General features: G+C 46.5%; 1 protein-coding gene across 4 annotated transcripts in view; it reads left to right on the top strand.

Moving 5' to 3' along the window:
- Window positions 1–24,052, top strand: part of ZBTB40 (zinc finger and BTB domain containing 40) — a 77,975-nt gene extending 53,923 nt beyond the window's left edge. For 3 of the 4 annotated variants that reach the window (XM_058304153.2, XM_058304155.2, XM_058304154.2), the window contains exons 7-18: window positions 591–727; window positions 1,122–1,323; window positions 1,692–1,825; window positions 3,429–3,597; window positions 3,953–4,420; window positions 5,131–5,337; window positions 6,430–6,594; window positions 10,040–10,254; window positions 11,472–11,634; window positions 12,348–12,434; window positions 13,653–13,879; window positions 16,125–24,052. In XM_058304153.2, the coding sequence (XP_058160136.1) occupies window positions 591–727; window positions 1,122–1,323; window positions 1,692–1,825; window positions 3,429–3,597; window positions 3,953–4,420; window positions 5,131–5,337; window positions 6,430–6,594; window positions 10,040–10,254; window positions 11,472–11,634; window positions 12,348–12,434; window positions 13,653–13,879; window positions 16,125–16,319 (2,369 nt within the window). In that variant the 3' untranslated portion in view covers window positions 16,320–24,052. The remainder of the gene's footprint in view (window positions 1–590; window positions 728–1,121; window positions 1,324–1,691; window positions 1,826–3,428; window positions 3,598–3,952; window positions 4,421–5,130; window positions 5,338–6,429; window positions 6,595–10,039; window positions 10,255–11,471; window positions 11,635–12,347; window positions 12,435–13,652; window positions 13,880–16,124) is intronic. The other variant, XM_058304156.2, reaches the window with a different exon arrangement.
- Window positions 24,053–25,766: the final 1,714 nt, after the last annotated feature.

Below are 25,766 nucleotides of genomic sequence, written 5' to 3'. Positions count from 1 at the left end.
TGGGCCAAAAAAGAGAATATATTTCTGAATATCTGTAAAACTAAGGGAAATACCTAGTAATTTTGATTTTTCTTTTCTTTCACATAAATATCCCTTAGAAGAGAGTACTTAACAGGTTGACTCAGAGACCATAAAAACAGAACCATGGGTCAGCTTCACTGCCACTGTCTTAACTCATGCCTGCTTGTATATTGGGTCTCCACATGGGTCTTTGACCTCAGGCTTGATGAATAATACCCCTTGAATCTACACATCTGAATTTCCTACGAGTGCAGTCTTCTAATTACACCCCTGTTGAGCATTCACTAGCTTCTGCTACCAGGCTCAAACTTTCAAAGCGTTAGTGGTTTAGTGACCCTGAAGCACTAAGTGATTAAATGTAGACCAAAGGAACTCAGGCAAGATCTGAACACATGTGCATGAGGCCCCAAGCTGGGAGTTGAACTCAGCTGTCCAGAGGAGACAGAGCTCTGACACTGGTATTTCTCTTCCTCTTTCATTTGCAACACTCCATAGTCATCTGTAGGAGAAGCTAGCTCTAAGGAAGTTTTGTTGCATCAAACATTACTATTTTGCTAATACCCTTACAGTCCAGCCAAGCCCTGATGACTATGGCATGGAGCTATTGAGACGGTATCATGAAAACCTCTCTGAGATTTTCACAGACAACCAGATGTTACTAAGGGTGATCTCACACTTGAAGAGTTTAGCCCCTGGAGAAATAGAGGTAAGAGCATGGGGCGTGGTGATAAAATGAGAGAGAAGGAAAATATAGCTATATTATGTTTTATATAAATACACATACACACCATGTTGAGAAATATGAAGGTGACAGTGGAGAAGGTAAGATAGAAGGTGACCCAATTTCTAAGACAGAGTAACATATAGGATAGTTGCAATTTCTTCAGTAATGAAAGGAGCTCAAAAGGAGAAATGAACTTTGTCAAATATAAGAAATCTCCTAGGTTGAGAGAGGTCTTGAGAGGAGATGCAGGATGCTGAAAAGCTCCTCCCCGGGACTACAGTTCACTGTAACTGAACACCCAGACTTGCAGGCAGTTCTGCTGCTGTAACAGTGGCTAGAAGGTCCCTAATGTGCGTGTTCTTGCTGCATCTGGAAGGTCATGGAGAAGCTTGTGAAACATGACTCTGGTTCAGATGGCTTCAGTTCTCTGGTCTCAGCAGTTCTAGACAAGCAGATTCTCTCTGCAACAGCCATTTGGCAACTGCTGCTGGTGGCTAAGGAGACAAAGACCTGCCCATTGAACCTACTTATGGAGGAAGTTCAGAGGGAGCCTGGTGCCGAAGCTTTCTTTCGGGCAGGTAAGTTACCAGTCCTCCACCATGGGTTAGCCCTAACTAGAGATTATTGTCAGTCTTCCCAGAAAATAGGAAGAGCTCTCTTGTGGTGGTTACCCACATCCATATCAAAAGAGCAAAGTAAGGGTGGCAATTTTGTTCAAGGACACAAGAGCTTTTTAGCCTTTAAAAAACAAAACAGTTTATTCTAAGCTTAAATTAATTATTATACTCTGATTACCTTGTGATTTGCCATTTTCCACACTTCCATTTCTAGGTAGGAGATGGGTTAACAGTGTTCTTATTGTAGTATGAGTTGAGAAAGGGTGAAGAGAAGAAATTGTGCTCGTAGCTTTACTAATGAGTCTTCAATTTCCTCCCTTTTTTTCCAGTGACAGCACCAGAAAGTGCTGCCTTAGAAATTATCCTGAGGCATAACAAATTGATCACAGAGGCCATCCAACAAAGGACTGAACTAAAGTACTTCACCTCAGAGGAAGAACACGTGGCAGAGACAGTGAAAGAGGTATGGTAGAAATAAAACCAAATTGAGTTTTGGAGAGTTTTACAGAGTTGACACTTGGATCTATATTCCTAAGAGAGGAACTAACATTTGCAGAATTCCTGCTATGTGCCAAGCTCAGTGTTAATAAGCTAAATATTCTATTTAATCCTTACTTAAGACGCTGGTGATATTGTCCACATTTAACAGATAAGGGAACTTAGGATCCAAGAGATTAAGTAGCATGCCTATAATGTTCCACCCAGAAAGGAACACAGCCAGGATTTGAACCCGAGTTTATGTGACTTAAACCTGGATTTATTTCATTTGTCTGAATCTAGGTAAATCTCAAGGGGAGCCATGTTCTCAGAAACAGCTTCTTTCAGAAGAAGGAACGTAAAATTGGTCTTATTACATGCTCTATTCCGGCTTCTAGAAAGAGCCAAGATAAACATAGATAGAACAAAGTGTTTGCCCATATGGGGTAGCAGAGAGTGCCAACTCATTTTCTGTAGGGCTTCTTACAATGTGGCCAGCATCCCAGAAAAACCAGGTGGGGATGGTGGGGGTGGGGTGGGGGTGGGGAATTCATGGATGTCCATACCAGGATTATGTGCATCATGAGTGGCAAAGAATTGCAAAAGAACATAAAATTAAACTACAAATTCACATTTAGTGCCTTTTGATCCAAGTAGGCCTAGAAGGTGTGCAGTAGGGCTGGTTTCTAATCCTGTCCATACAGGTAACTGCCCCACCCTGACATGACTCTAATATAGGAAGAGTATGGCACACATTTCCATGGGGCTTCAAAGGAAAGATTCATCTGCTAGACGCTTTCCAGTGCACCATGTACTTCAGAGATGGGGTTTCTGTAGTTGATCAATTCTATCCTCACTAATTAGTCTCATGCCTGCCTCCAGGGACATCAGGTTTATTTAGATAGACTTGAAAAGAGCAGAAATAAAATATCTCCCCAAATGAAAATTCCATTTGGCCATCTGTGAATGGTTTAGCTTGATTTTCTCAGTGTGCTGACTCTTTCTGCTGATAGCTCTAACAGTCTGAGAGGACGACTTTGAAATAATATTCTTTAAAGCCCCTATTTGAACCTTTTTTAGAGAGCTAAGGGTTTTTTTTTTTAAATGAAATAAAATGATATTTAAAGGGTGCATATAAGAATCTAAAAATATGAAGCCACTGATCATGCAGAATTATTTCCAGAATTGAGACAATTACTTATGAAAAATTATCCTAATCTTCAAGATAGAAACACCATCAACCAAATCATTGGCTTTCTAAGTTTTCAGTATTAAGATGCAGAGAAGTTCCTAGGGATACTCTGGCTTCTGTGAAGATATTTCTCATAAAAAGTGCTTAATGCTTCCTTTCTTGCAGCTTCTTTATATTTGCACATTTGTCTTGACATATGTCTCTGTTTTTATTTTAATTTTCTTGTTCTTTGGAAAACAGTTCTCTTTTACTTTTACTACAAGAAATAGTATAAACTATTTATAGATGAGTAATGCCTTCCTGAAATTAGTTTTTGTGCTTTTTTTTTTAAGTTAAAAATCATGGAGAAAATCTGCTGATAATAACTCCAAACCTTTGTCTCATGGTATTCATTTAGATTCTGAGCATTTCCTCAGAGACAGCCAGCCCTGAAGCTTCCCTAGGAGCAGTACTGAGTAGAGCCATGGAAAAACCGATCTCGGCCATTGAAATATGTCACCTTCTGTGCAGCATCCACAAATCTTTTCCAGGCCTGCAGCCTGTCATGCAGGAGTTAGCATATGTTGGTAAGAAACAGGTTGGGGTGTTGGGCTCTGTCAGACTCATGTTGTTGCCTTATTGGGGGGAGGACGCAGCAGTTCACAGAACAGTTCATTGCTATCTTAAATTATTTATTCATTTTATATGTCCTCAATACCTATACCTAGAGAAGTCGTGTAGAATAGGACACAATGTAATGCCAAATGATGCTGTTTATGTTTCTTGGAGAGTAAAGATGATAATGATATTATTTTTTAGAGTTTTGTTAGGATCCCAGGTAGTCTTCAGTCTCCTCTAAGAAGTGATATGCTTTAGAAAAGTTATAAAGCAAATAAGAAACATAGAGAATCCCCAGAGCCATGAGATTTTTCTCCTATGCAGGTTTCCTTACTAAGGAGAATAGAGAAAAGGAGAAGTGGAAGGTGAGTAGTAAATTTTACCTTGAAGCCAAAGATAAAGCAGATGAAAAGGAAGCCATGCCAGCTGAAGAAGACTGCCAGGCTGAAAAACAGAATGATCAAGGAGAGACTGGTTCCTTGCCAGACCAACAAGATAAAGACACTTCTGCCTCCCCGGACTCTGCCAAGAAGAGTTTCATCTGTAAAGCCTGTAACAAAAGCTTCCATTTCTACTGCCGCCTGAAGGTGCACATGAAGCGCTGCCGTGTGGCCAAGAGCAAACAGGTGCAGTGTAAGGAGTGCAGTGAGACAAAGGATTCTAAGAAAGAGCTAGAGAAACATCAGCTGGAGGCCCATGGTGCAGGAGGAGAGCCTGACGTTCCCAAGAAGAAAAAGAAGAGGCTACCTGTGACATGCGACCTCTGTGGAAGAGAATTTGCTCATGCCTCAGGTATATTCAAGAAGAAGAAGTAGGAGAGGATGATAACGCTGCTTGTTGAGTTTGAATGTTGGGCCTTGTCCCTAGCTGTGTGCAATAAGGGCTGTGTATGGGCTTAGGAAATAGAGCAGGTTCCTACAGAGATATTTGAGAAGACCATGGGCGTTATCTGTTAGATAGGCATCACAATACCACCTCCTTTGTTGGATTGTTGTACAGATTTAAAATAATATAGTTAAACACCTAGTACAGTGACTGGCATAGAGTTAGCACAATCAGTAAAGTGTAGCTATTTTATTCCTAATAGCTATTAGTGCTTGCCTCAGGTTTCCATGTACCACTCATTTCTTGAAAATAAACCAGAGTTACTGGAAGCCCTGGGACGTATAAAGAATATTTTCCCCTTGCCCTTTTATTATATTGGATGAATGTGATAAAATATAAATGTGAGTTTTGTTTCCCAATTTCTGGGTGGCTGGGTCCTACTTAAAAGAGAGAGAGGATGGGGAAGATAAGCCTAGAATTACTTCATATCAGATCCACCCAGGACCGGGGCTGAGGTAACCTGGGAAGGGCTAGCCAGCGGGCAGAGGCACAGCATGGCCTGGCACCCTGTGGCTGATGCTGGGCCTCCTCTAGAGACAGTGCTCTTCTTTACGCGCATGCTGGATTTATCACATAATCACTTGTGTCTCTTCTGGTCCCCGGCATGTCTTCCTTAGGCATGCAGTACCACAAACTGACAGAGCACTTTGATGAAAAGCCTTTCTCCTGTGAAGAGTGCGGAGCAAAGTTTGCAGCCAATTCTACCCTGAAGAACCACCTTCGCCTTCACACCGGGGACCGCCCGTTCATGTGCAAGCACTGCCTCATGACCTTCACCCAGGCCTCCGCTCTGGCCTACCACACTAAGAAGAAGCACTCAGAAGGTAAAGCCAGGAGAACTTCATTTCCCCTGCAAACTTTAACCGCATAAGCTGCCTAAACGCCCAGTTGAAATTAGGTATAATATATATCCCAAGCAAAATAAAAACAAAATCCCTAGGCACACAGACAACAAAGAATGCATGGGTGCACAGGCATGTAAAGTCTTACTGTGAGAGAATCTGAAGAGAGGCTGGCTAACAGTGATGTGACTGGATACTTAGAGAAATTACTGGAGGTCAGGGATTCCTTCAGCTTCAAGCTGGAGCTCAAGCATGAGAAAAACCTTGATGCATACCTACTGTGGATTAGGCAGTGCCCGAGGCTGAGGGGCTGCGATGGAATTCCTGTGTTCTTGTAGCTTGTGGACTGGGGAAGATCTGGAGCAGGAGTCAGCATCTAGACAGTGCCAGTACAGAGTTATCAGCACTGGAATAATGAATACCAAAGTGACGGGGAAGCATGAAGGAAGGGTTCCTGATCCAGCTGGATTGGTGCACTGTCAGGGAAAGCTTTGTGGCGGATCACTACATGGTTTGAAGCATTTGTATCTAAGTAATAGTAACCTCCTAACTGGTCTCGTTGCCCTCACCCTTTCCCTGTAGAGTGTTCTCGATACGCAGACCCAAGTGATCCTTTTGAAACTAAACTGTATCACATCACTTCTCTCCTGAAAACCCTGCAATGCCTTGTCATCTTAGTGTAAAATCCAAGGTCTTGACAAAAACCTACCAGGCTCCCCATGATTCAGTCCCCTGATACCTCTCTGACCTTATCTCTTGCTGTTCTCACCCCTCACCAGCTCTCTTCCCCCCACTTTGGCCTTCTTTTGAGTCCACGAACCTGTGGCTTATCTTGTAGAATTCTGTCAGGGTAGGACTCCCACACTTGTACTCTTTCTCTGTGATCAGCTGTTAGTAAGGTGCCATCTGATAGGGTGACTAACACCGCTTACCCAGTGTATTACAAATTGCCTGGTGTTTTAATGTCCTCTTCTGGATTATATTTCCCTGATACTTGTCCTAGAATGTGGTTTTGCTTTTAGGAATACTGTAAATGTTTAGTACTGGCTCTGATAAACTCATGTGTATTTCCAGGAAAAATGTATGCATGCCAGTACTGTGATGCTGTGTTTGCCCAGTCCATCGAACTGTCTCGCCACGTGAGAACCCACACTGGGGACAAGCCATATGTCTGCAGGGACTGTGGCAAGGGCTTCCGGCAAGCCAATGGCCTCTCCATCCACCTGCACACCTTTCACAGTATGTACTGAGTTTGCATGTCAGACGCTCAGCGCCAGGCTTGGCACTGAGAAAGCATACAGTGAACATTACAGAAGTTGTCACTTCACCAGAGCTGGGCCCTGCTGAGCTCTTTCCCTTCCCTGTTCTTCTACAAAACCCAGAGTTCTTCATTGATTTTTCGAGAAAAATCTCTTTTGACCATTCCATTGAGTGATGCTTCTTTCTCTCTGTCCAGGCTATTTCCTTGTCTTTCTTTTTTAGCCCACCTGGCACTGTTTGGCTGTGAGAGGCAAATTGTGTTTGAAGGTGTGAGCCTCTTTAACAGATAAGCTTACAAATCACAGGGACATTTCTGTCAATCCACTGAGCATCTTGTTTTCTACTACCACACCCTTCTTCCCCAACTCATTTTATAATCATACCTATCTTTTCCCATAGGAGCAACCCAACCTCTTTCTGAGTTAATATATACTGTCTTAAGTGGTCCCTGGTCACTTTCAAAATCTGCCCAACATTCTCCCAAATGCCATTATATTTCATTCAATTAGCAGGTTCTGCCCCATCTTGCTTCCCTATACAGACAAAACACTTTTATTCAGCGCACACACAATACACATCCCTGTGTATTCACAAAGGAAAGAAAAGGGAATTCTGCGATTCGTCATTACATCCTCTGGAAGTCACCGGAGAGGTATTTGCATGGCCATGTCACATCTTCTTCAGCCTCTCTTATGTTGCAGCAAGAGTGTAATCAGCCCAGCACAGAAGGCTAGTTAAAAGGTTGGACTGTGAACTTCCAGAGGCCTGGATTTGAATCTCGACCCTGCCACTTACTTTCCATAGACCTTAAACAGATTCCTTTACCTTTCTTTCTTTTTTTTTTAAGTTTTTATTTCTCTTCCCCTTCCCTGCCCCGTTGTCTGCTCTCTTGTGTCCATTTACTGTGTGTTCTTTTGTGTCTGCTTGCATTTTTGGTGGCACCGGGACTCTGTGTCTCTTTTTGTTGCATCATCTTGCTGTGTCAGCTCTCTCTGTTAAAAGCGCCATTCGTGGGCGGCCTATGCTTTTGTCATGAGGGGTGGCTCTCCTTGCAGGGTGCACTCTTCACGCATGGGGCTCCTCTACATGGGGGGCACCTCTGCCTGGCACAGCATTCCTTGTATGCTGCAGCACTGCTTGTAGGCCAGCTCACCACATGGGCCAGGAGGCCCTGGGTTGTAACCCTGGACCTCCTATACATAGGCGGATGCTCTATCAGTTAAGCCACATCTTCTTTACTTTTCTAACCCTCTTATGCCTCTTCTGTAAACTGGAGAAATTAATAATGTCTATCATCTTTAATTGTCATGAAAATTAAATGAAATATCCATGCAAAGCATTAAGCTCCATGCCTGACACATAGAAAATAAAATGCTTAGTAAGTGCCAGTGATGGTCATTGATGAAACAACCCTCTCATGCCTTTAACATTATCAAACCTTGTCTTTTTACATGCCATGAGCCTGTGCTCCTCTTTCCTTCTCCCCTCTTCACTTCTCTTTCCCCACACACCATTTTATAGCCATTGACAAATACAGGCATTACCAACATGTAATTTATATAAATACTTTGAAGTCTGTTGTCAGTCAGACCAGAAGAACTTTAGGAGCTTACGTGTGCCAGCGTGTGGCTGACATTGGAGGATGCAGGAGGAATATAAAGCACATCCCTGCACCTCAGGAGTTTATAAGGCTGTCCTGAAAATCCAGGCACAATAGACTTCAGTTTTGTAAAATTTGGATTGGGTCTAGTCCCACAATTTTAATGTCCAATTGATTTCTTTATGACAATCTATTTCAACCTTCTTTTTTTTCCTTAAAGAGCTATTTATTTATTTATTTCTCCCCCCCCCCACCCCCATTGTCTGTTTTCTGTGTCTATTTGCTGCGTCGTCTTCTTTGTTTCTGTTGTTGTCAGCAGCACGGGAGTCTGTGTTTCTTTTGGTTGCGTCATCTTTTGTCAGCTCTCTGTGTGGGCAGCACCATTCTTGGGCAGGCTGCACTTTCTTTCGCACTGGGCGGCTCTCCTTATGGGGCACACTCCTTGCACATGGGGCTCCCCTATGCGGGGGACACCCCTGCATGGCACTGCACTCCTTGCGCACATCACTGCGTGTGGGCCAGCTCCACATGGGTCAAGGAGGCCTGGGGTTTGAACCCTCCCATGTGGTAGATGGACGCCGTAACCACTGGGCCAAGTCCACTTCCCTCAACCTTCTTTTCCCAGTAGCATTACTTGGGAATCAGGAAAGAGGAAGACATTATTAATTTTCAGAATGGAGGGGATCCAAACTACTTTGCCATGCTACTAGAGTATATTAACTGAGGCCCACTCAGCATCCTGGCTCCTCTCTCTGATTTATCATTCATTCCTTTGCCTATTTCATAAGACCACATCACTGCTTATGGAAAACTGCTTCAGAGCATCTTAAACAACAAGATGAAGCTGAGAAATCAAAAGTTCATGTCCACAGGGAAACTAGTAATACTGAATATTGCTGCATGTCAGAATTCCTGAATTAATCTGAATCAGTGCACAAATAAGATTGACTTGTGGTCTGGGTCTTTCTTTTGGATAAAGGATTTTATTATTGAAACATCTAGCTTTGTTGCTTCAAGAAAAAGGCCAAAGTTTCCTACATAGGGATAGCAAAAGCATTTTTCATTAGTGTCAGTTCTTGTATTTGAGATCCCACCAAAGAGTTGGCATTGCCCCTTTAAGCGTATAACTCGGGGTGTGGTCTTTGGAGTTAGAGATGGGATTGTTACCCAGTTTGGCCATTTCCTAGTAGTGACATTGGGCAAGGTACTTACAACTCCCCAAATCTTGATTTTCCTACTCTGTAAAATAAAGGTGATAGTAGAACCTATACATAAGGTTATTGGAAGGATTATGAGTAAAGCACTGAAAGGTAAAGCACTTAAAACAATGCCTGTCATATAGCAATCAATAAATATTGTCTATGAAAATGTTACTGTTGAATCTGAAATGGTAACCTGGGAAGTATTCCTCCAATTGTACGGCTGACAGTAAAGGAAATAGTGATGCTCTGAAGAATGTGTTAGAAATCTCTATAGAGAATTTAAAAACCTAAAAGTGCCCACTGCAAGTACAGGAAAAATCAGGGTGACAGTCCCTGGAGAGTAGTAGAATAGAATTTAACTTGTAAGATGTAAAATATGGAAATGATGCTGCAGAGGTGGTTAATCCAGAAGCCTCGGAGGGTTCTGCACCTCTCGGGATAAAGGCGGGGGTAGACAGGATCCCTACACTGACTTCTGGTGCCTGGAGTCTGTGACCCTGCGTAGCAACTAATTCAAGTCTTAGTCTGTAGCTGCACACAACAGCCGGCACGTCACTGATTGATGCCTTTGGTGTTTTTCCTTCTCCACCTCTCTTCTCATCAATGTCACTCATGGAACCAGACATAGAAGACCCCTACGATTGCAAGAAATGCAGGATGAGTTTCCCCACTCTGCAGGAGCACCGGAAGCACATCCATGAGGTGCACTCCAAGGAGTACCACCCCTGCCCCACGTGTGGGAAGATCTTTAGCGCCCCCTCCATGCTGGAGCGGCACATGGTGACCCATGTTGGAGGGAAGCCCTTCAGCTGTGGGATCTGCAACAAGGCCTACCAGGTGACCTCAGGTTCTGGTGGGAGGTCTTCTCTACTGCCTGAGCTACTCTCCACTTGGTCTTCCTCAATTTGCATATTTTGGCTTCTAGATCAGATCTTGTCTCCAAGATACAATAACTTATCTGGTTCTCATGAAGAATGCAATTTGCAGTTATTTACATTCTCAAGGAGACCTGGTCAGAGTAATTCTATGGGGGAGCTTTAATTGGAGTAGAGTTCTTACACTCCCCCTGTTTCCCCCTCTCTGATTTCAGCCTTGTCCTGAACCAAGTGCTGATTTTCCCCTTGGATGCTCATGTACTTTAGAACCTATTGACCCTGTGTGTCAAACAACACGAGACTGAAAATGAGGACTGTAACGCTACCTAAGAATTTAACACAATTACTGCTTTTTTTTTTTTAAACTTCCAGGAAAAGAGTTCTGCTTTTTTACCTTTGAATTTGATATGCAGTTAAAGTGAAACCCAATATAGAACTAAAAAGAAACCACCACATCTATCAGAAATTCTAAAACGACAGAGAAAAGAATGGTTCTTGTTGGTGTCTGTAAGATTTGGTTATAGAGAGAGAAGTATAGCAGTTAATTTTAGATCAACAAACATTGAGAGCTCCCCTTGCTCCATTCCTTGTGCTGTGAACACCAGGGTTACAGAGCTGAATGAGACCTGGGCTTGACCTCTAAGGAAACCATGGAATCATAGGGAGAGTATTCTGGATACTGCTTTGGAACCTGGGAGCAAGGGGGACGCTTGCTTATGGAGCAGGGTCAATATGTGGCCCTTCTCTAGCACGTTGCTCCGCCACACTCCCGGGCCTCTGAGGAGCAGTGAGATCCAGCCCAGTGGTGAAGAACACAGATGCTGAAGTCAGAAGGCCAGGGTTTGAATCCTGGCCCCACAATAATCATGTGACCTTTGACGAGTCATTTAGCCCCTGAATGCCTCAGCTTTCACCTCCCTGGTGGATCGTAACCCCTCCCTCACAGGGTTTCTGTGAGGACTGAGTTTGTAAAGGATTCTGCCAAGCCCTGCCTTGCAGGGACCTTTCAGTAAATATGCAGTTGCCTTATTCCCACAAACACCAGCCTCTCCTCCAACATAAACACTCAGTTTGATGGGTAAGAGAGTAATTCTAGATCCATAGGCTTACAGAAAACATTCTTCCCTCTCCAGCTTGCCTGGAATATTCTAAAACCTAACCTTTGCAAATCCATTGTAGCAATTGTCTGGTTTGTGGTATCACAATCGGACCCACCATCCTGACGTGTTTGCTGCTCAGAACCACCGGTCTTCCAAGTTCTCGTCACTCCAGTGCAGCTCCTGTGACAAAACCTTTTCCAACAGCATTGAACACAAGAAGCACATCAAAACTGAACACACAGGTGATGCTTGGGGAGCATAGCCAGGGAGTGTGAGCTGCTGAGAGGAAATGACTTAATCATATGATCATATATCATCCCCGGTTTCTGTCCCCAAATCCTGGCTTCCACTGCTATATTGTGGTGTGCAATCACCTTGTCTGTGTAGCACACCTGAAAGGTACAGCACTAGTCCATCAGTAACAATAGTTTGAATGGCAGTGGTCATCAGACCTGGGAACCCAGAGCTGTGCAGGCTTCTAGCAGCCCCTGAGTGAGGATCAATCCCTATGCAGTGGGAAGAGTGTCAGCTCTGGTGGCAGACAGGTCTGGGTGGAAATCCTGACTCCAGCCTTAACTGGCTGCATAACCTTGCCAAGTAATGTCTCTTTCCTGAGCCTGTTTCCTTCTCTGCAGAATGCCTGTCTTACAGGTAGACCTGGGGATAATCACAGCAGCTAGCGGTATGGCGCATTGCCTGTGCACTAAGCTCTCCGTCTGCGTTTTCTCTTTTAATCATCACAACAACCCTGTTTGAATCTAGGGAGTGTGAGTCCAGATGTGGGGCCTGTACCACTAGATCGCACTCACTTAGCAAAGGTGTAAGGTTCTTGGCCCTTGGTAGATGCTTGCTAAATGTTAGCCATCACCCCGCCCCTCACCCTTTTAGTCCCCAGCTCTAGAGAGTCATTTCTTTTGTTTTTTTCCCATAACTTCTTTCCTCGTGTGCTTCACAGATACAAAGTTCCATGAATGTGACAAGTGTAAGGAGCTCTTCCCCACACCAGCTTTGCTGCAGGTTCATGTCAAGTGCCAGCATTCAGGTCAGTGTCCCCCTTTCAAGATGCTCCTGAGCTCCATTGCCTGGGTGTGAATCTCATCTCCTCCAGTCATGGCTAGCAACCCAGGCTGATTGCTTAACAAACTCATGCCCCAGTGTCCTCATCTATAAAATGGGCACGGAGTGCCTACCTCTTGGGGCAGCTGTGAGAATTGAAGATATTAGTACTTAAACACTTAACTAAGGGCCTGCTGATTAAGCTATTACCCAAGCGTTAGCTGTGATTATCACTATTATTGCTATATTTTGTCAAATCTAAAATGCCATTTATAAGATGCATCATTTTAATGAACCATTCAGAAAGGAAAACTGCTATCCGTTAAACTATGCTTTTTTTCTGACTTAGAATTTGTAGGTTATTCTAAGTGCTATTGTAGACTTAATTTGACATAGATTTTTGTCATATTACTCTTATGCGTGTTCACAAAAGGAAAACATTTTAAAAATTTGATTAAGATTGTCAATTCAGATCATCAATGTGATGTTTTTCCACATAGTATCATGCTATGCCATCAAGATTACTGGGGGTGGAGTACATGGTAAAAGATTACATCAAAGAACTCGAAGCCATTGGTCTTGATTTCTGGAGACTTATTAAAACTAGCTCTACTAAATTGCTGCTTTTGGAATATGGCTGAACATGTCTGATTCATCACTTCCCTCCCATCCTTCCAAGTCATTTGATTCCCATGAGTTAAAAATGTGCATCATTCCTGTCATAAGGATTTTGTTCTAAGCCATGGGCACTCATTCTGCAAGTCTCGATGCTGCCATTTTTGTTGCTCATGCTAGAGAAATCATCGATGATGACACCCAACTGCCACCTAGCCTGTAGCACTCATCAGGTGCCATTTATCCCATTTCAGAGATTTAAAATATGCTGTGAGATATAGTATCATCAGTATCATCTACCGTTAAATAGTGGACTTGAGCAGGGGCCAGTTTAGCCTGAATCTGATGCTAATGATGTTTTAGGTTCAGAGCTCCTCACTTGCCTGGGATCCTTCCAAGGCTGTATACCTAATTCTGTATTTGTGATTTTTTTAATTGTTTTTCCTAAATATAAGCTGCAGGTCCCACAAAACCTGGACCTGCCCCTGTATTTCCATTCTCGTTGCTCCTTCCTCTTGTCACTCCCTGCCCTTGTTTCTCCCTGTCATTCTACCCACAGCCCATTCCTTTTGTCTTCCCCCTCCTCTAGGGTCCCAGCCATTCAGGTGCTTGTATTGTGCAGCCACTTTCCGCTTCCCTGGAGCCTTACAGCACCACGTCACCACGGAGCACTTCAAGCAGTCAGAAAGTACCTTTCCCTGTGAGCTCTGTGGGGAGCTCTTCACCTCCCAGGCCCAGCTTGACAGTCACTTGGAATTGGAACACCCAAAGGTGATGGGTACTGAAACCCCAGCAGCAGCCTCACCAGTGGTACAGGTGATTCAGGGTCCGTTAAATGCACAGAAGGGTGACGGGATTCCTAAGTCTTCTCTGGAGTTGGCTGCGTTACACCACTGCTCTTTCTCTTTGGGCCCTTAAAGGGTTCCCTGGGGTAATGCGCTCAAGACAAAGAGGATCTTATTGAAGAGTCTGTCTACCTCTTACCAAAGCAGGACAGAAAATGCTCATCTCCTGGTGGCCACCTCTGAAGTGGCCTGTAGGCAAAGGAACTTCAGAAATAGAACAACTGTGGTTTGTGCATCTCTTTCACACCCTTCCCACCTGCTGAGAAACACTCTGGGGGTGTGGTGAGAGTTGCAGGAACCTTGGAGAAGGGTAGGTGAGCTCTTTGTTGAGCAGTCGAAACCCTTTGATAGCTCCTCTGGGCTGGCCACAGTACCCACTTCAGCATGCCTGGACCTCTCCCCTCTACTTGGTGAAAAGCCCACCTCTTGATGTTTTAGGGTCAAGCTTCACCCAGCCCCTCTTTATTTCTCTGTTCCTCTTTTACTATTCTTCCCGTCTTCTCCAGAAAGGGTGGGCATTAAAGGAAAAGAACTCACTTCTTCTGATTGTCAGTAATGTATGTTTGGAGTGGAGGGGAACTATAAACTGTACTGAGGTTTGCATCAGTTGGTCTGTCCCAAAGTTATCTATGAACGTGGTCTTCCAGGGCTCCGTGGGGAGCAGAGGGCAAGTCGGGTGGCCAGACTCCAGGTCACACTACTACTGTAGCAACCAGAATGGCTTTTCTTTTTATTTTTTTAATATATTGATTCTTAGTAAAATGTCCTTTGAGGCGGAAAAGGTTCCATTGCTAAAAGAAAAAGTAAGAAAAACCTTTTGAAAATGCCTGTCTAGATCATTTTTTTTCAAAGAATAAGTCTACTTTCTTTTTGAAAATACAATGAAGCAGATAGTGTAAATTCAATTAAATTACATGAGAAACCCAAAGCTGAAAATATATAAACATTTGGCAATAAAACAACACAACACATTCCTCACTTTACTGAACAGCAGAGGCAACCATTTCCAAGTTCTAGCCAATTTCGTAGATTTCTCCACCCTGGCTGAGAGCAAAGGATTTCTCCACTGCACTTCCTTCCCTAAATTCATTCAGAATAACAGCTATTCTTTTACTACGTTGCGCTTTCAAAATGTAGTTCATAACTGTTGCCTTCCCAGCACCTGAATACCCGGTGATAATTGTAACTGGAATCTTGGCACCGGGGCCAGACTTTTCTTCCTCCTCTCTATTCTTAGTTTCAGTGGGGACCAATTCAGGACAGCCCTCCTCCGCTTGCTCCTCTTCCTCATCCATCGCATCATTAGCCTATAACCTAGATAATTTTTTACTAACCATCACAATTGTTCTCTTTACGTAGCACAGGGAAGAACTGAGCATTGCTTCCCCACCTCTGCCTCTTAAATCTAGAGCCCTATTCTCCACTCTGCTGCTTCTCAAGAGCCAGGGTGGCTAGGCCCTCTGGGGGCAGGCTGGATTGAAAATATCAAGAAACGGTTAAGCTTTCCTGGGGTCCACAGGCCAAAAGCATAAATTTGGAGGCTCAGGCAGGAAGCGTCTGTGCTTAACCACAGACTCGTTCATTCTGAGATGGCAAAGTCATCTTAGTACCAGATGATGCAGATTTAGAAGGGGCCTATGTGAACTCTGGCAGAGAGAAGGGGGTGCCTGCACTGCCAGCCTGGGAGCTGAATGAATGTGGTGAGAGAAGTCATAGTTCATCCAGCCCCTTCTTCCTCCTCAGCTCCATTGCCATGAGCCCTCCTAGAAGGCTGACTAGAGGTGTAGAGATGCCATCATGGCAAGCCTAGGCTTCTGGCGAAATCACTCACGTTTCTACATTTCAGAGCATGAGACCAACTACTACCTACAGGAGTATTTCTTTTTCACTACTTACCTCTGGAGTGTAATCCTCAAGACAGGTGAGAAGCCTGAACCAGTGTTCACTGGGGTGTAATCATAGAGTCCGAGCACCCTGAGATAGTGTACTGAGCTAAATTATAGCAATTTAGCACAGAGAGTTATTTAAATTGTTTGCCTGCCTTCTTTTTAGCATCACTGGTGTGTTAGACTTGCCACTTCCCATTAGGCACATGTAATTGCTCTCCTCAGGTGAAAACATAAATATCATCATTACGCATGAAATGAAAACCATGCAAATTCTGGGATGCTAGCTGTGGACACTGCCCAGAGCAGCTTCTTGGTCTTTCTTTTCAGGTGATCCAAACCCCAGAGCCAGCAGCCCCAGCAGAACAGGTGATCACGTTGGAGGAGACCCAGCTTGATGGGTCACAGGTGTTTGTGACGCTCCCGGATTCCCAGACATCTCAGACCAGCTCAGAGCTCGTGGCGGTGACCGTGGAGGATTTACTGGATGGTACCGTGACCCTGATCTGTGGTGAGGCAAAGTGAGTGGCTGTGCATCCACTGGAGGGATCTGCATTTGCACCTAAGACAGCTCTGCAGCTTGCCCTTTGCCCTCCATCCCTAGCTGCCCTGAGTTGTCGGCATCTTTGCCTTGGCACCAGCCAAACTGTCTCACTTGGAAAATAGAAGCCTCAGTGTTCTCATAGAACCAACAATATTTGAATCACCATGGCCAACCTCACTGCCCTCCATAGCAGCAGGAAAGCGGCCTGGCTTCTTCCCCCAAGGCCTTCAGCCTTGGCCTGCGTCACTGTCCATCCCCAGATGTATAGCTTCTGAACCACAGGCTGGAAGAGCACTGGGATAGAAACTGGTGGCCAAGGCACCTAGAGAGCCATCAAGGTGTAGCGTGGCGGTTAGACGCAGGACTACAGCCACAGAGTAGAGCCACAGATGCCACCAGTGCCTTCTGGCCACTTAAAAAGGAAAGAGCATCACCAATAGACCATTCAGAGCCCCCAACCTTAAACACACTTGGCCTCTCCCTCACTTCTATCATTCTCCAGTCCGCTTGGCCCCCTGCCTCCAGTGCCTGGACCCAGCACCCCTCAAGATGGCAGCAGGACAGATAGCATCATGTTAACATTACAAGAGGCCTTTGTTTCCATGCCTAGTCCCACTTGATCAAGTGTCGGCTTCTTCCAGAACAAAGACTTTGGAGTGTTTCTGCTGGAAGCATTTAACATGAGGCCACCACTGCAAAGGCATTCTCTGCCTTTCCAGGATATTCTTCATGGTGCCTAGTACCTGAAGACTGTTCCTGCCACTTTTCCATGTTAACCTCACCTCCTAAGCGTAAAGGCCCTGCCAACACTGGTGTTCTTGCTTCCTCCCCTTGAGCGTTTAATAGCTACTGAGCTAGCGCCCAGGCAGGTCATCCTCTCTGCATGTAGAATAACAGCCCGATTGCCCCCAGTTCTTGCTGCTGCCATGGCCTTCCCGGCCTGGGAGTAGTCTGTCTGAGCTCTTCCAGCTGCCACTGTTACTGCAGGCCAGGGATCTTCGGAGTCCAAGTTTCACAGAGCTTTTTATGTCAAGTTCTTAAAATATAATCTGATAATTAATGGTTTATGGAATCCATTAGGAAGTGCAATTAGATGGATGTAGGTTCCTGCTGTTTGGAGGGAAGGACTACATTTTTATCTTCCATTCCTTGTTGCCAAACGGTTGAAGTCTGCTGGTGCAGTGTTCACACAGCAGGCAGAGCAGGGCTTCCACCACATCGTGGGGCTTGCCCCCTCCAGAGAGTGGTGGCCACTTGAACCAACCACTCACCTGCAGGCCGCCTGCTGGCAGGGGATAAGGCCATTCCCTCCTGTAAGCACATCTCTCCTCACCGTGTACAAACAGGTAGAGGCTTGGTTTTGCTGACGCTAGGACCTTTCATTGCTCCCATACAGTCAGGTTGTGCCCTGCTGTAAGGACAGAGGGTGGAGCCTTAGCTGAACAGTGTGCTCGCTGGCTGGCCACCTGGCTTGGTGCAGGCAGCCCTGGACTGAGTGGGCCCAGCACGCTCCAGCCAAGGCCTCCTGTCTCCAGGTATGTCCTCATTTTGGTCTGTAAGTCACTTCAGCTTGTCAGTCCAGGGATCTTGCCATTTGGAAGTAAATGAAGTTTTCAAGGGAGAGTCAGCCTCAAGCCAAAAACTGACCAGAAGATGGTGCTCAAACCTTTAAGACTTCACCTCCGTGTGAAGACCTGGTAGTATCTGCCAAGGCTGTCTCTGTCAGTTCTTTAGGTTTTTTCAGACCTAGGAGCTCTCAAAGCAGGAAAGCTCTTGATCTGCAGGTAGCAAAGTGGGACTGATCTCCCTTTGACACCAGGTAAAACCGACTGGAAGGCAGTGGAGTGGCACATACAAGCCTTGAAGCCAGGCCGCGTGGATGAGAGCGCGGCTAGCCGTAGGCCGTAGGATGGCGGTCAGCGCTCCACCGAGTGTCACTGAAACTTCCTCCAACCAAAACACAGAATAAAAAAATAATTAATTGCTGAGGACTTGTAGGAGAAAGTGATTTTTACAGTCTTCTGAATAAAGAGCTATAAATTTTAAGTCCAAGTTTCAGATTCTTTTGAGCAATGAGGAACCCTTTCTTGGGTTTCTGACAGACCCAGACTCTGACAGGACACTTGTTTTCTTCAGAAGTACAACTCAGAGCTTGCTGTGCTGAGAATAGAGCAGTCGGACGTGCTGCCGAGGCCCATCCGAGGTGCCCTTCCCTCACGGCGGCTCTCTCAGGAGGCACAAGCCCAGTGCTGGGGGGCCTGATTTATTTAGGTAAGACTGAGGGAAGGGCCTGTGCCAAATTTACTCTATACTCTGAAGAGGCCTCTCAAAGAAGCTGTGTTTGCTGGCTATGATTTTACAATGTTTGCTTCCTCAGAGAACCCCAGCTTGACTTTTCTTGTAGCAAGACACTTTCTGAGTTCATACTTGCCCTCTTCTGCCAGGAGACCTTTGGAGGCCGTTGTTAATTTGGTTTCCCTGGGCTGTACCATTTCCTTGCAGGATGGCAGGGGTGTTTTCCTCGTTCACCGAGGTGCTGTCCTTGTGGCCTCCTGAACTCTGGGGTGCTTGCTTTGGTGTGCAGGAGTCTGAACTTCTTGTAACATGTGCGTTTGGTTCAGTGGAACCCCCGTAGCTTGCCCTCTCTGTTCCCATTGCTCATGAACTAGCTGGTGAGGAGGGAAAGGCAGTCAGATTCTGAGCCGAGTCTAGGGAGATTAATAGGGACAGTTATGGAACAACGTTTGCCCATCACAGGTAAGTTAAGACAGCGAGTAGGTGATTCAAGAGCAAGGATTACTGTAGGGAGATGAGACTCCTTCTCCTGCTGTCTTAGTTATGTGAGCACAGGCCTGAGCCGGAGGGGTAGTAGAGGCAGAGAGAGACAAAGGTCTTTATTTGTTAATTTTTTTTTTATCCGCCCCCCCCTGTGGCTTTTCTGAGTGCTGTCTGCTCTCTGTGTCCAATTGCTGTGCGTTCTTCTGTATCTACTTTATTTCCCCTGCCTCCTTGCGGCTTGCTTGCTCTCCGCTCTCTGTGTCCATTCGCTGCGCGTTCTTCTGTGTTTTTGTCTTCCTTTTTTTTTGTTGCGTCACCTTGCTGAGTCAGCTTTCCACGGCGCCTGCAGGGTAGGCAATGCTCTGGGGCGTGCGGGTGAGCCTGCCTTCGCAAGGAGTCCCCCGGGTGCGAACTCAGGGCCTCCCATATGGTAGACGGGAGCCCACCTGATTGAGCCACAGCCGCTTCCCTAGTCTCTTCTGTCTTAGAAGCTCTATGTTTAGAAAACTTTGAGCCCACCAGTACCCAGGTCTACAGTGCAAATGCTGACTTCTTAGTGATTCAAGTCTCTTCTGAGGAAGCTTTCTAGCTTGTCCCTCCTACTGACCACAAAAAGCCTACTATCCCTCAGGGAAGAGTTTGATCATCAGGGGTTAAAGAATGAAATGGGGTCAGGTCAGACAGAAGGCAAATGGGAGACAACTCACGTCTAAATAGGGTATAATCCCAGAATCAAGGAGAAAGACGAGATGAGGCCTTCAGGGTTTCTTTCTTTCCCCAGGGGCTTTGATGCTGCAGTCACCACAAACTGATGACATACCCCTGGGATCAGAGGATATACCTTTAAAGTCACTCTTTAGCTTCCATTCCTCTGAGAACCCTGGCCCTGCTTGGGTTGGCCTGGTATATCCTAGGGATCCTTAGAAGGAAGGTAGAAAATGGGAGCAAAAGGAGATTCAGGGTTGAAGGGATTTGAGTGGCAAGTTAATTGTCTTGTTGCTATGGAAAACTGGGCCTGGTAGGACTTGGGCCAAAATCTCAGAAGCACAGACGGAATTCAGAACGTTGCTACACCTACAACTCAGCCTGTAAGGAAGAGAGAAGCTGTCTGTATTTTGGGGACTGCATTATTCAGGGGGGGGAATTATTCCCTGGACTAATTTTGTTTGCATCCAAATTGTGAAAATGTTCATGGTTTCCTTACCAAGGCCAGCTGCACCTGCTACCCCATGGTCAGGACAGCTAGCCAGCACATGATGCTGTATAAATTTGATTAGAAACCATCATTCATGTTCAACTTGTACTCATCTACATAAATAAAATAGGTACTTTGAAAAAAATTGTGCTGCCTGGTTTCAGGAGGCCTGAAACAGTTTTCTCTTTGGTTTGGGCAGCTGTCAGCTGGGCAGGTATGATGGGCCTGGTTTCCTAGGGATCATTGGTACCTTCAGGCCATGTAGCATGACCTGGGGAAAAGCGCTTTCCTGCCCTACAGAGTCTCTTTCCTAAGGCCCTTTTCCCAGGGAGTGAGTGTAGTGCTGCGTTTAGAGCACAGGCTCTGGTATCTGACCTGGGCCCAGACAGCTGCGCTGCTTGCTCACTGTGTGACCTTGGGTGGGTCACTTACCATCTCTGAGCTCCCTTCCCCAGCCCCCATCTATAAAACAGAGAAAATTATTACATGAATTTAGCGTAGAAAATTTTAACTTTTTATGACTAAAGTCCTTCAAGTATAGGCCAGCCATCCTGAAATTTCTTGCACTAAAGAGAATGTTCTTTCCTGTACCTTTTTACATCTCTTCTTTCTCTTGTGTCTTTGATCCTTAGGAGTCTTATAACACCTACCACTTTTCATTTAGCTCTTGAATCTCAGCTGCCCCCAAAACACAAAGTGCTAAGCAGATAACTCATAAATAAGCAGAAACCTTTCCCAGTGAACAGCTGAAAATGTCACAGTGCTGGCAGCCAACAAGGAAACAACTGAGGAAAACACACGTAGAGGATGTACATGATTTCTGGGAGGTGACTCCAGCATGCGAGGCAGAGAAGGCACATTGTATCACACTGCCCTCTCAGCTAAGGTTGGCCCTGAGGCTGGGAATGCAGTGGTGGCGGCTCAGCACTTGCTTCTCCCCGGACCCTGCTCAGGTAGCACAAATGGACAGTTGTCGCGAACCTACAAGGGCCTTTCTGAAGGAATGCCCTGCTTTGGGCCTCCTTGGAGAGAGAGGCTGGAGTTGTCCTTGTCATATCTTGGGCAGTAATCCCGAGTGTCCTAGGCAGCCATATTGTTGGACTCACCGTGAAGGTGAGCGTGTGCAGAGGTGAAGTACGCTGCCTTCCGGTTGGGAGTGATTGAGCAGGGTAGGACACGGGCCGGGTCGCTCCCTGGTGGTCCATTATCTTAGGCCTAGACCAGGACTAGCAGAGGGCGGCTGGCTGTGCGAGGCAGAGCAGATAGGGGAGGGCATGGACTTGGCTTCCCAGCTCAACCTCTTTCTCGCCGTGTGACCTTGTGTGGGTCGTTAACAATCATGAAATTGAGGACAGATGTTAACATTTGCAAAATGCCTGACTGGGTGTAGATGCTTCCTAAGTGATGGCCTTTAGTATTTATAATTCTCTAAAAGGTCCTGGGGGAGGAGCCAAGGCAGACAAGGGCTGGAAAGGAGGATGCCAATGTCCCAGTGCAGGAGGGCCCGAGACCAAGGTGAGATGCAGCCCCTGGGTGGCACTGAGTAAACCCCGACCCTCTGCCCCAGGCCAGAGCGGACGGTGATGAGAGGAAGACAAGACCTCCCAGGGCTGGAGCCCGGTGGCGCCACCACCAAGGGGTCATACCTGCGTTGGGGCACAGCTTCTGAAGGTCAGGTGTAACACGCTCAGTGAGAGCAAGGGAAATGGAGAAGGGACTACAAACGATCGTCCTTCGTCCTCCGCCTCTTCAGCCATTCAGTGTCATTGTTTTCCCTACCTTCTGTAAGCCCGTGCTCAGGGACGTGTGGGGGGAAGGAGAAGGAGCTTATAGCTCCATGTGTACTTTTCCAAGACCAGGGATCTTCTTTCTTGGGAAACACTCTAGGCCTCAAGGTTTTGCTGAGTGGATGGAAAGGGTCCGAGACTTGGGCATAGGAACCAAACCCATTGTCTTCTTGCACCTGCTCTCAGGCGTTTGCATGCCCTTCTGTGCTTTCACCCTGTCCGCAGTGCTCCCAGAGCATAGGCCCTTTGTCCACTAAGGCATCTGTACCGCCTGCAAATACTTAGTACTGGGCGGTGCACTTAGTGGATGTTGCCTGCTGCTGGAGGCTGAGGCTTCTGACTTCCCCGTTTATATGCCAGGACCGGACTCTCCATTGAGAGGAAGAAGAGAAGCTGCTTCCTTACTCTGCACTCTGCAGCGAGTGCTGCCAGGTGGGATGTGCTACCACTCGGTCTACTCCCCTCCAGCCACCTCCTATCTGCAGCCTTGTAGGGCAGAGGGCACATGGCCTGGGTTGCATGTGCTGCTGGAATCCTAAACTCCAGGAGGCAATGGGACATCCCAGGCTTTTCCTCTGCACAAAAGTCTGCATTCTGAGAGTGCCCAAATCCATCTATGCACAGTTGAGTTCCAGGGCATGCAGTTGATCTTTCGTTCCTTAATTCTTTCCCAGCTTCATCTTCTTTCCGATTTTAAACAGCCTGAGGCCAGGGCCCGTATCGTACTGTCTCGGTCCCTCTAGCAGTGCAGAGCACTGTATGGGGCACGTGGAGGCTCGACCAGGATCACAGCAGTGCTGCTCCACGCCTTCATCTCCCCACTCGGGGGAGACCCCAGCTTCCACATCTCACTCCTACTTGCACAGCTGTTCTCCTGTATTTGGGTGTGCTGGACTGTCAGAAGATCCTCCTTTCTTTGTCCTCTGACGAGATGAGCAGAAAGCTTAAGAGCAGCTAGCCAGGCCCCCAAACTCCCCAGCTGCTCTGATCAAACATGGCTCCTGCTGGCTGCTCTTGCACTGGTTCCCCTAGCGCAGGCCAGAAACAGCTGATCAAACACGTCAGGACAAGGTCAGTCCAGGGACCCACAGTTCCCCTCCAGGGGAGATTTCATAGACCTGCTGTCAGGAGGGCCTGATAAAAATGGGCCAGGGGTGGGGATGGAGGCGCCTGGGGCCGACGCAGGACTGTGCAGCTTTTCATTCCATTTAAGGTTGCAACCTCTGTGCTCCACACAGGGTCCAGACCAAAGCAAGCTTTTCCACGAAGCCCAGGGCTCGAGTTACCTGTGAGCCCAGAGAAACGAAGCTAAATGAAGGAAGAGGGTAGCTGCGCATGCATGTGTGAATGTGTGGGGGTGAGAGACGCACGTCACAATGCATGTGGGTTGAGAGCATGGGATTATCGGAGTGCCACAGGTGACTTAAGATCCTCCCCTACTAAACTGTGACCACTTCAAGGGCAAGGACTTTTCATTAACTCTCCTCTCCCTCCTTCTGCCCCACCTCGTCTCTCGTCCATGCCGTTAGCACAGACACAGGCACGTTTGTTGACCTGAGCCAACCAGTATCTGGTTGCACGCATCTGTCCTAGACCTGGAGTGGTGGGAGCCTCCGAGGTGCTATTCCGTGCCGAGTCCCATGCCAGATGCAGCAGAGGGTGGAGGCGTATCAGGCCAAAAGAAAGCATGGTTCCTGCTTCAGAACTGACAGCCTGGTCAGCAAGGCAGACGTGTGTGAGAAACAAGTACCAGCACCACCCAGGCCAGTCTGGCCCTAGAGCTCACGGTAGCTACAGATGCTACGTTTGCTTTTTTGTCTTTTTCATGTGTGGGGGGAGGAATGATATTTTTTAGAAATATTCTCAATAATAATTACTGTTACTAATTGCTTACTCTATGTACACTGGACTAAGAGCTTTATGTAATTCTTTTTTCATAAAATCATAGCACCAACCCTGTGATGTAAGTGTGGTCATTATCCCTGAGTTAGGGGCAAGGAAACCAGTGTCAGAAAAGTAAGGCTGCTTTCCCAGGGCTGTGCAGCTAAGCAGCCCAGCTGGGGTTTGAACCCTGGCTGTCAGACTGCAGAGCTGCCTTTTACCCCCACGCGGTATTGAAGAGTTCCTTGCTTAATGCCTAGTCAGCCAGGAAATGCAGCTCATCCAAGCTTCCTATTCCTTGAGCAGCCTGACTTGTCACATCTGGACTGCTGTCACAGCTCTTCCCGAGTCTCCCTGCATGCTGTCTTCTTTCTTCCCTCCTGTCCATCCTGCCTGAGGAGCCAGCCTGGCCTAAAACGTTGCCTTTTATCAGTTGGAAATGTATCCAGTAGCAAAAGGGCTGTGCCCTTTGCCTTGCTTTGGGACTAGATCAGCTCATGGCCTGGGGCCTGTCACTTATTTGCACCCCTGCCATCCCTCAGAGCTTCACCAGACCCCAGTGACCACGTGACAGCACAGAGCCTTTCCTCAGTCCTGCCTGGGTGCACCCAGGCCAGTGGAGCCCAGCACCAAGCCCAGCCCAGGCAGCTCTGGGGAGCTCCCTGGCTTCTGACTTCGTCATCTCTCCCCTCATCCTGGACTCCTAAAGGAAGAGTTTTCCAGAACTATTTTGTTGCAGAGTATTGGATCAGAAGGTAATATAAAATGCAGTGGTTCCCTTGTGCATAGTTAGTGGGAATGTCCATGATGCAGCCACTGTGGGAAGCAGTATGGCAGTTCCTCAAAAAGCTAAACAATTACCATATGGCCCAGCAATTCCATTCCTAGGTATATACCCAAAGAAATTGAGGATAGGGACTTGAACAGATACTTGTACACCAATGTTCATAGTAGCTGTATTCACAACAGCCAGAAGGGTGGAAACAACTGAGGTGCCCCTCATTGGGTGAATGGATAAATAAAATGTACACATGTGCAGTGACACATGCAGCCATAAGAAGGTAAGAAGCTCGGAGACATGCAGCAACATGGATGAACCTTGAAGACGAATGCTCGGTGAAATAAGCAGGGCACTTAAGGACAAATATCCTATGGTTTCACTAATATGAAATATCTAGAAATAGCAAATTTGTAGAGACAAAAAGTAGATTAGGGGTTACCAAGGAATGAGGGGAGGCGAGAAGGGGGAGTTTTTGTTTAGTGGGGCATAGAGTGTATATGAATTATGGAAATGTTTAAATAAAATTAAGGGCAAGCTGGGCAGTGAGCTCCTGGAGGCTAGGGCCTGGTCTTAGCCATCTCTGCCCCCATTTATCTGGTTCTGGCACATGGCCTGGCATGTAACCAGTGCCCAGGAAACATCTGTTGAATCAGGAGAGCCAGGTCTGGATGCCTAGTCCAGTGCTCCTTAGAGCCTCCAGGACCAGATTGTGTAGCTCATGCAGGGGGCTTTCCTAGAACTGGCCACTAGTGAGAGGGGAAACTGGAGTCCAGGCTTGCTGACCGTCAATTCTGGCATTTTCCCGCCTCACAGGGTGGTGCCTTGTGTGCTGAGAGAGCTTTCAGTCATTTACATGCTTGATTCTGATCGCAGTGCTCTGAGGCTGGAAGGGCATGAAGTACTAATTTGCGAACAAAGAAACTGAGGTTCTAGAAGGCCGAGTCTCAGCCAGAGTCACACAGTGGATATGACCATGGACAGAGCAGCTGGACCTGGCACTACATTC

Source organism: Dasypus novemcinctus, chromosome 9, assembly GCF_030445035.2.
Source record: "Dasypus novemcinctus isolate mDasNov1 chromosome 9, mDasNov1.1.hap2, whole genome shotgun sequence".
Classification (NCBI taxonomy): Eukaryota; Metazoa; Chordata; class Mammalia; order Cingulata; family Dasypodidae; genus Dasypus; species Dasypus novemcinctus.
The sequence above is the reverse complement of the archived record's forward strand: the minus strand, read 5'-3'. Positions and strand labels throughout refer to the sequence as shown.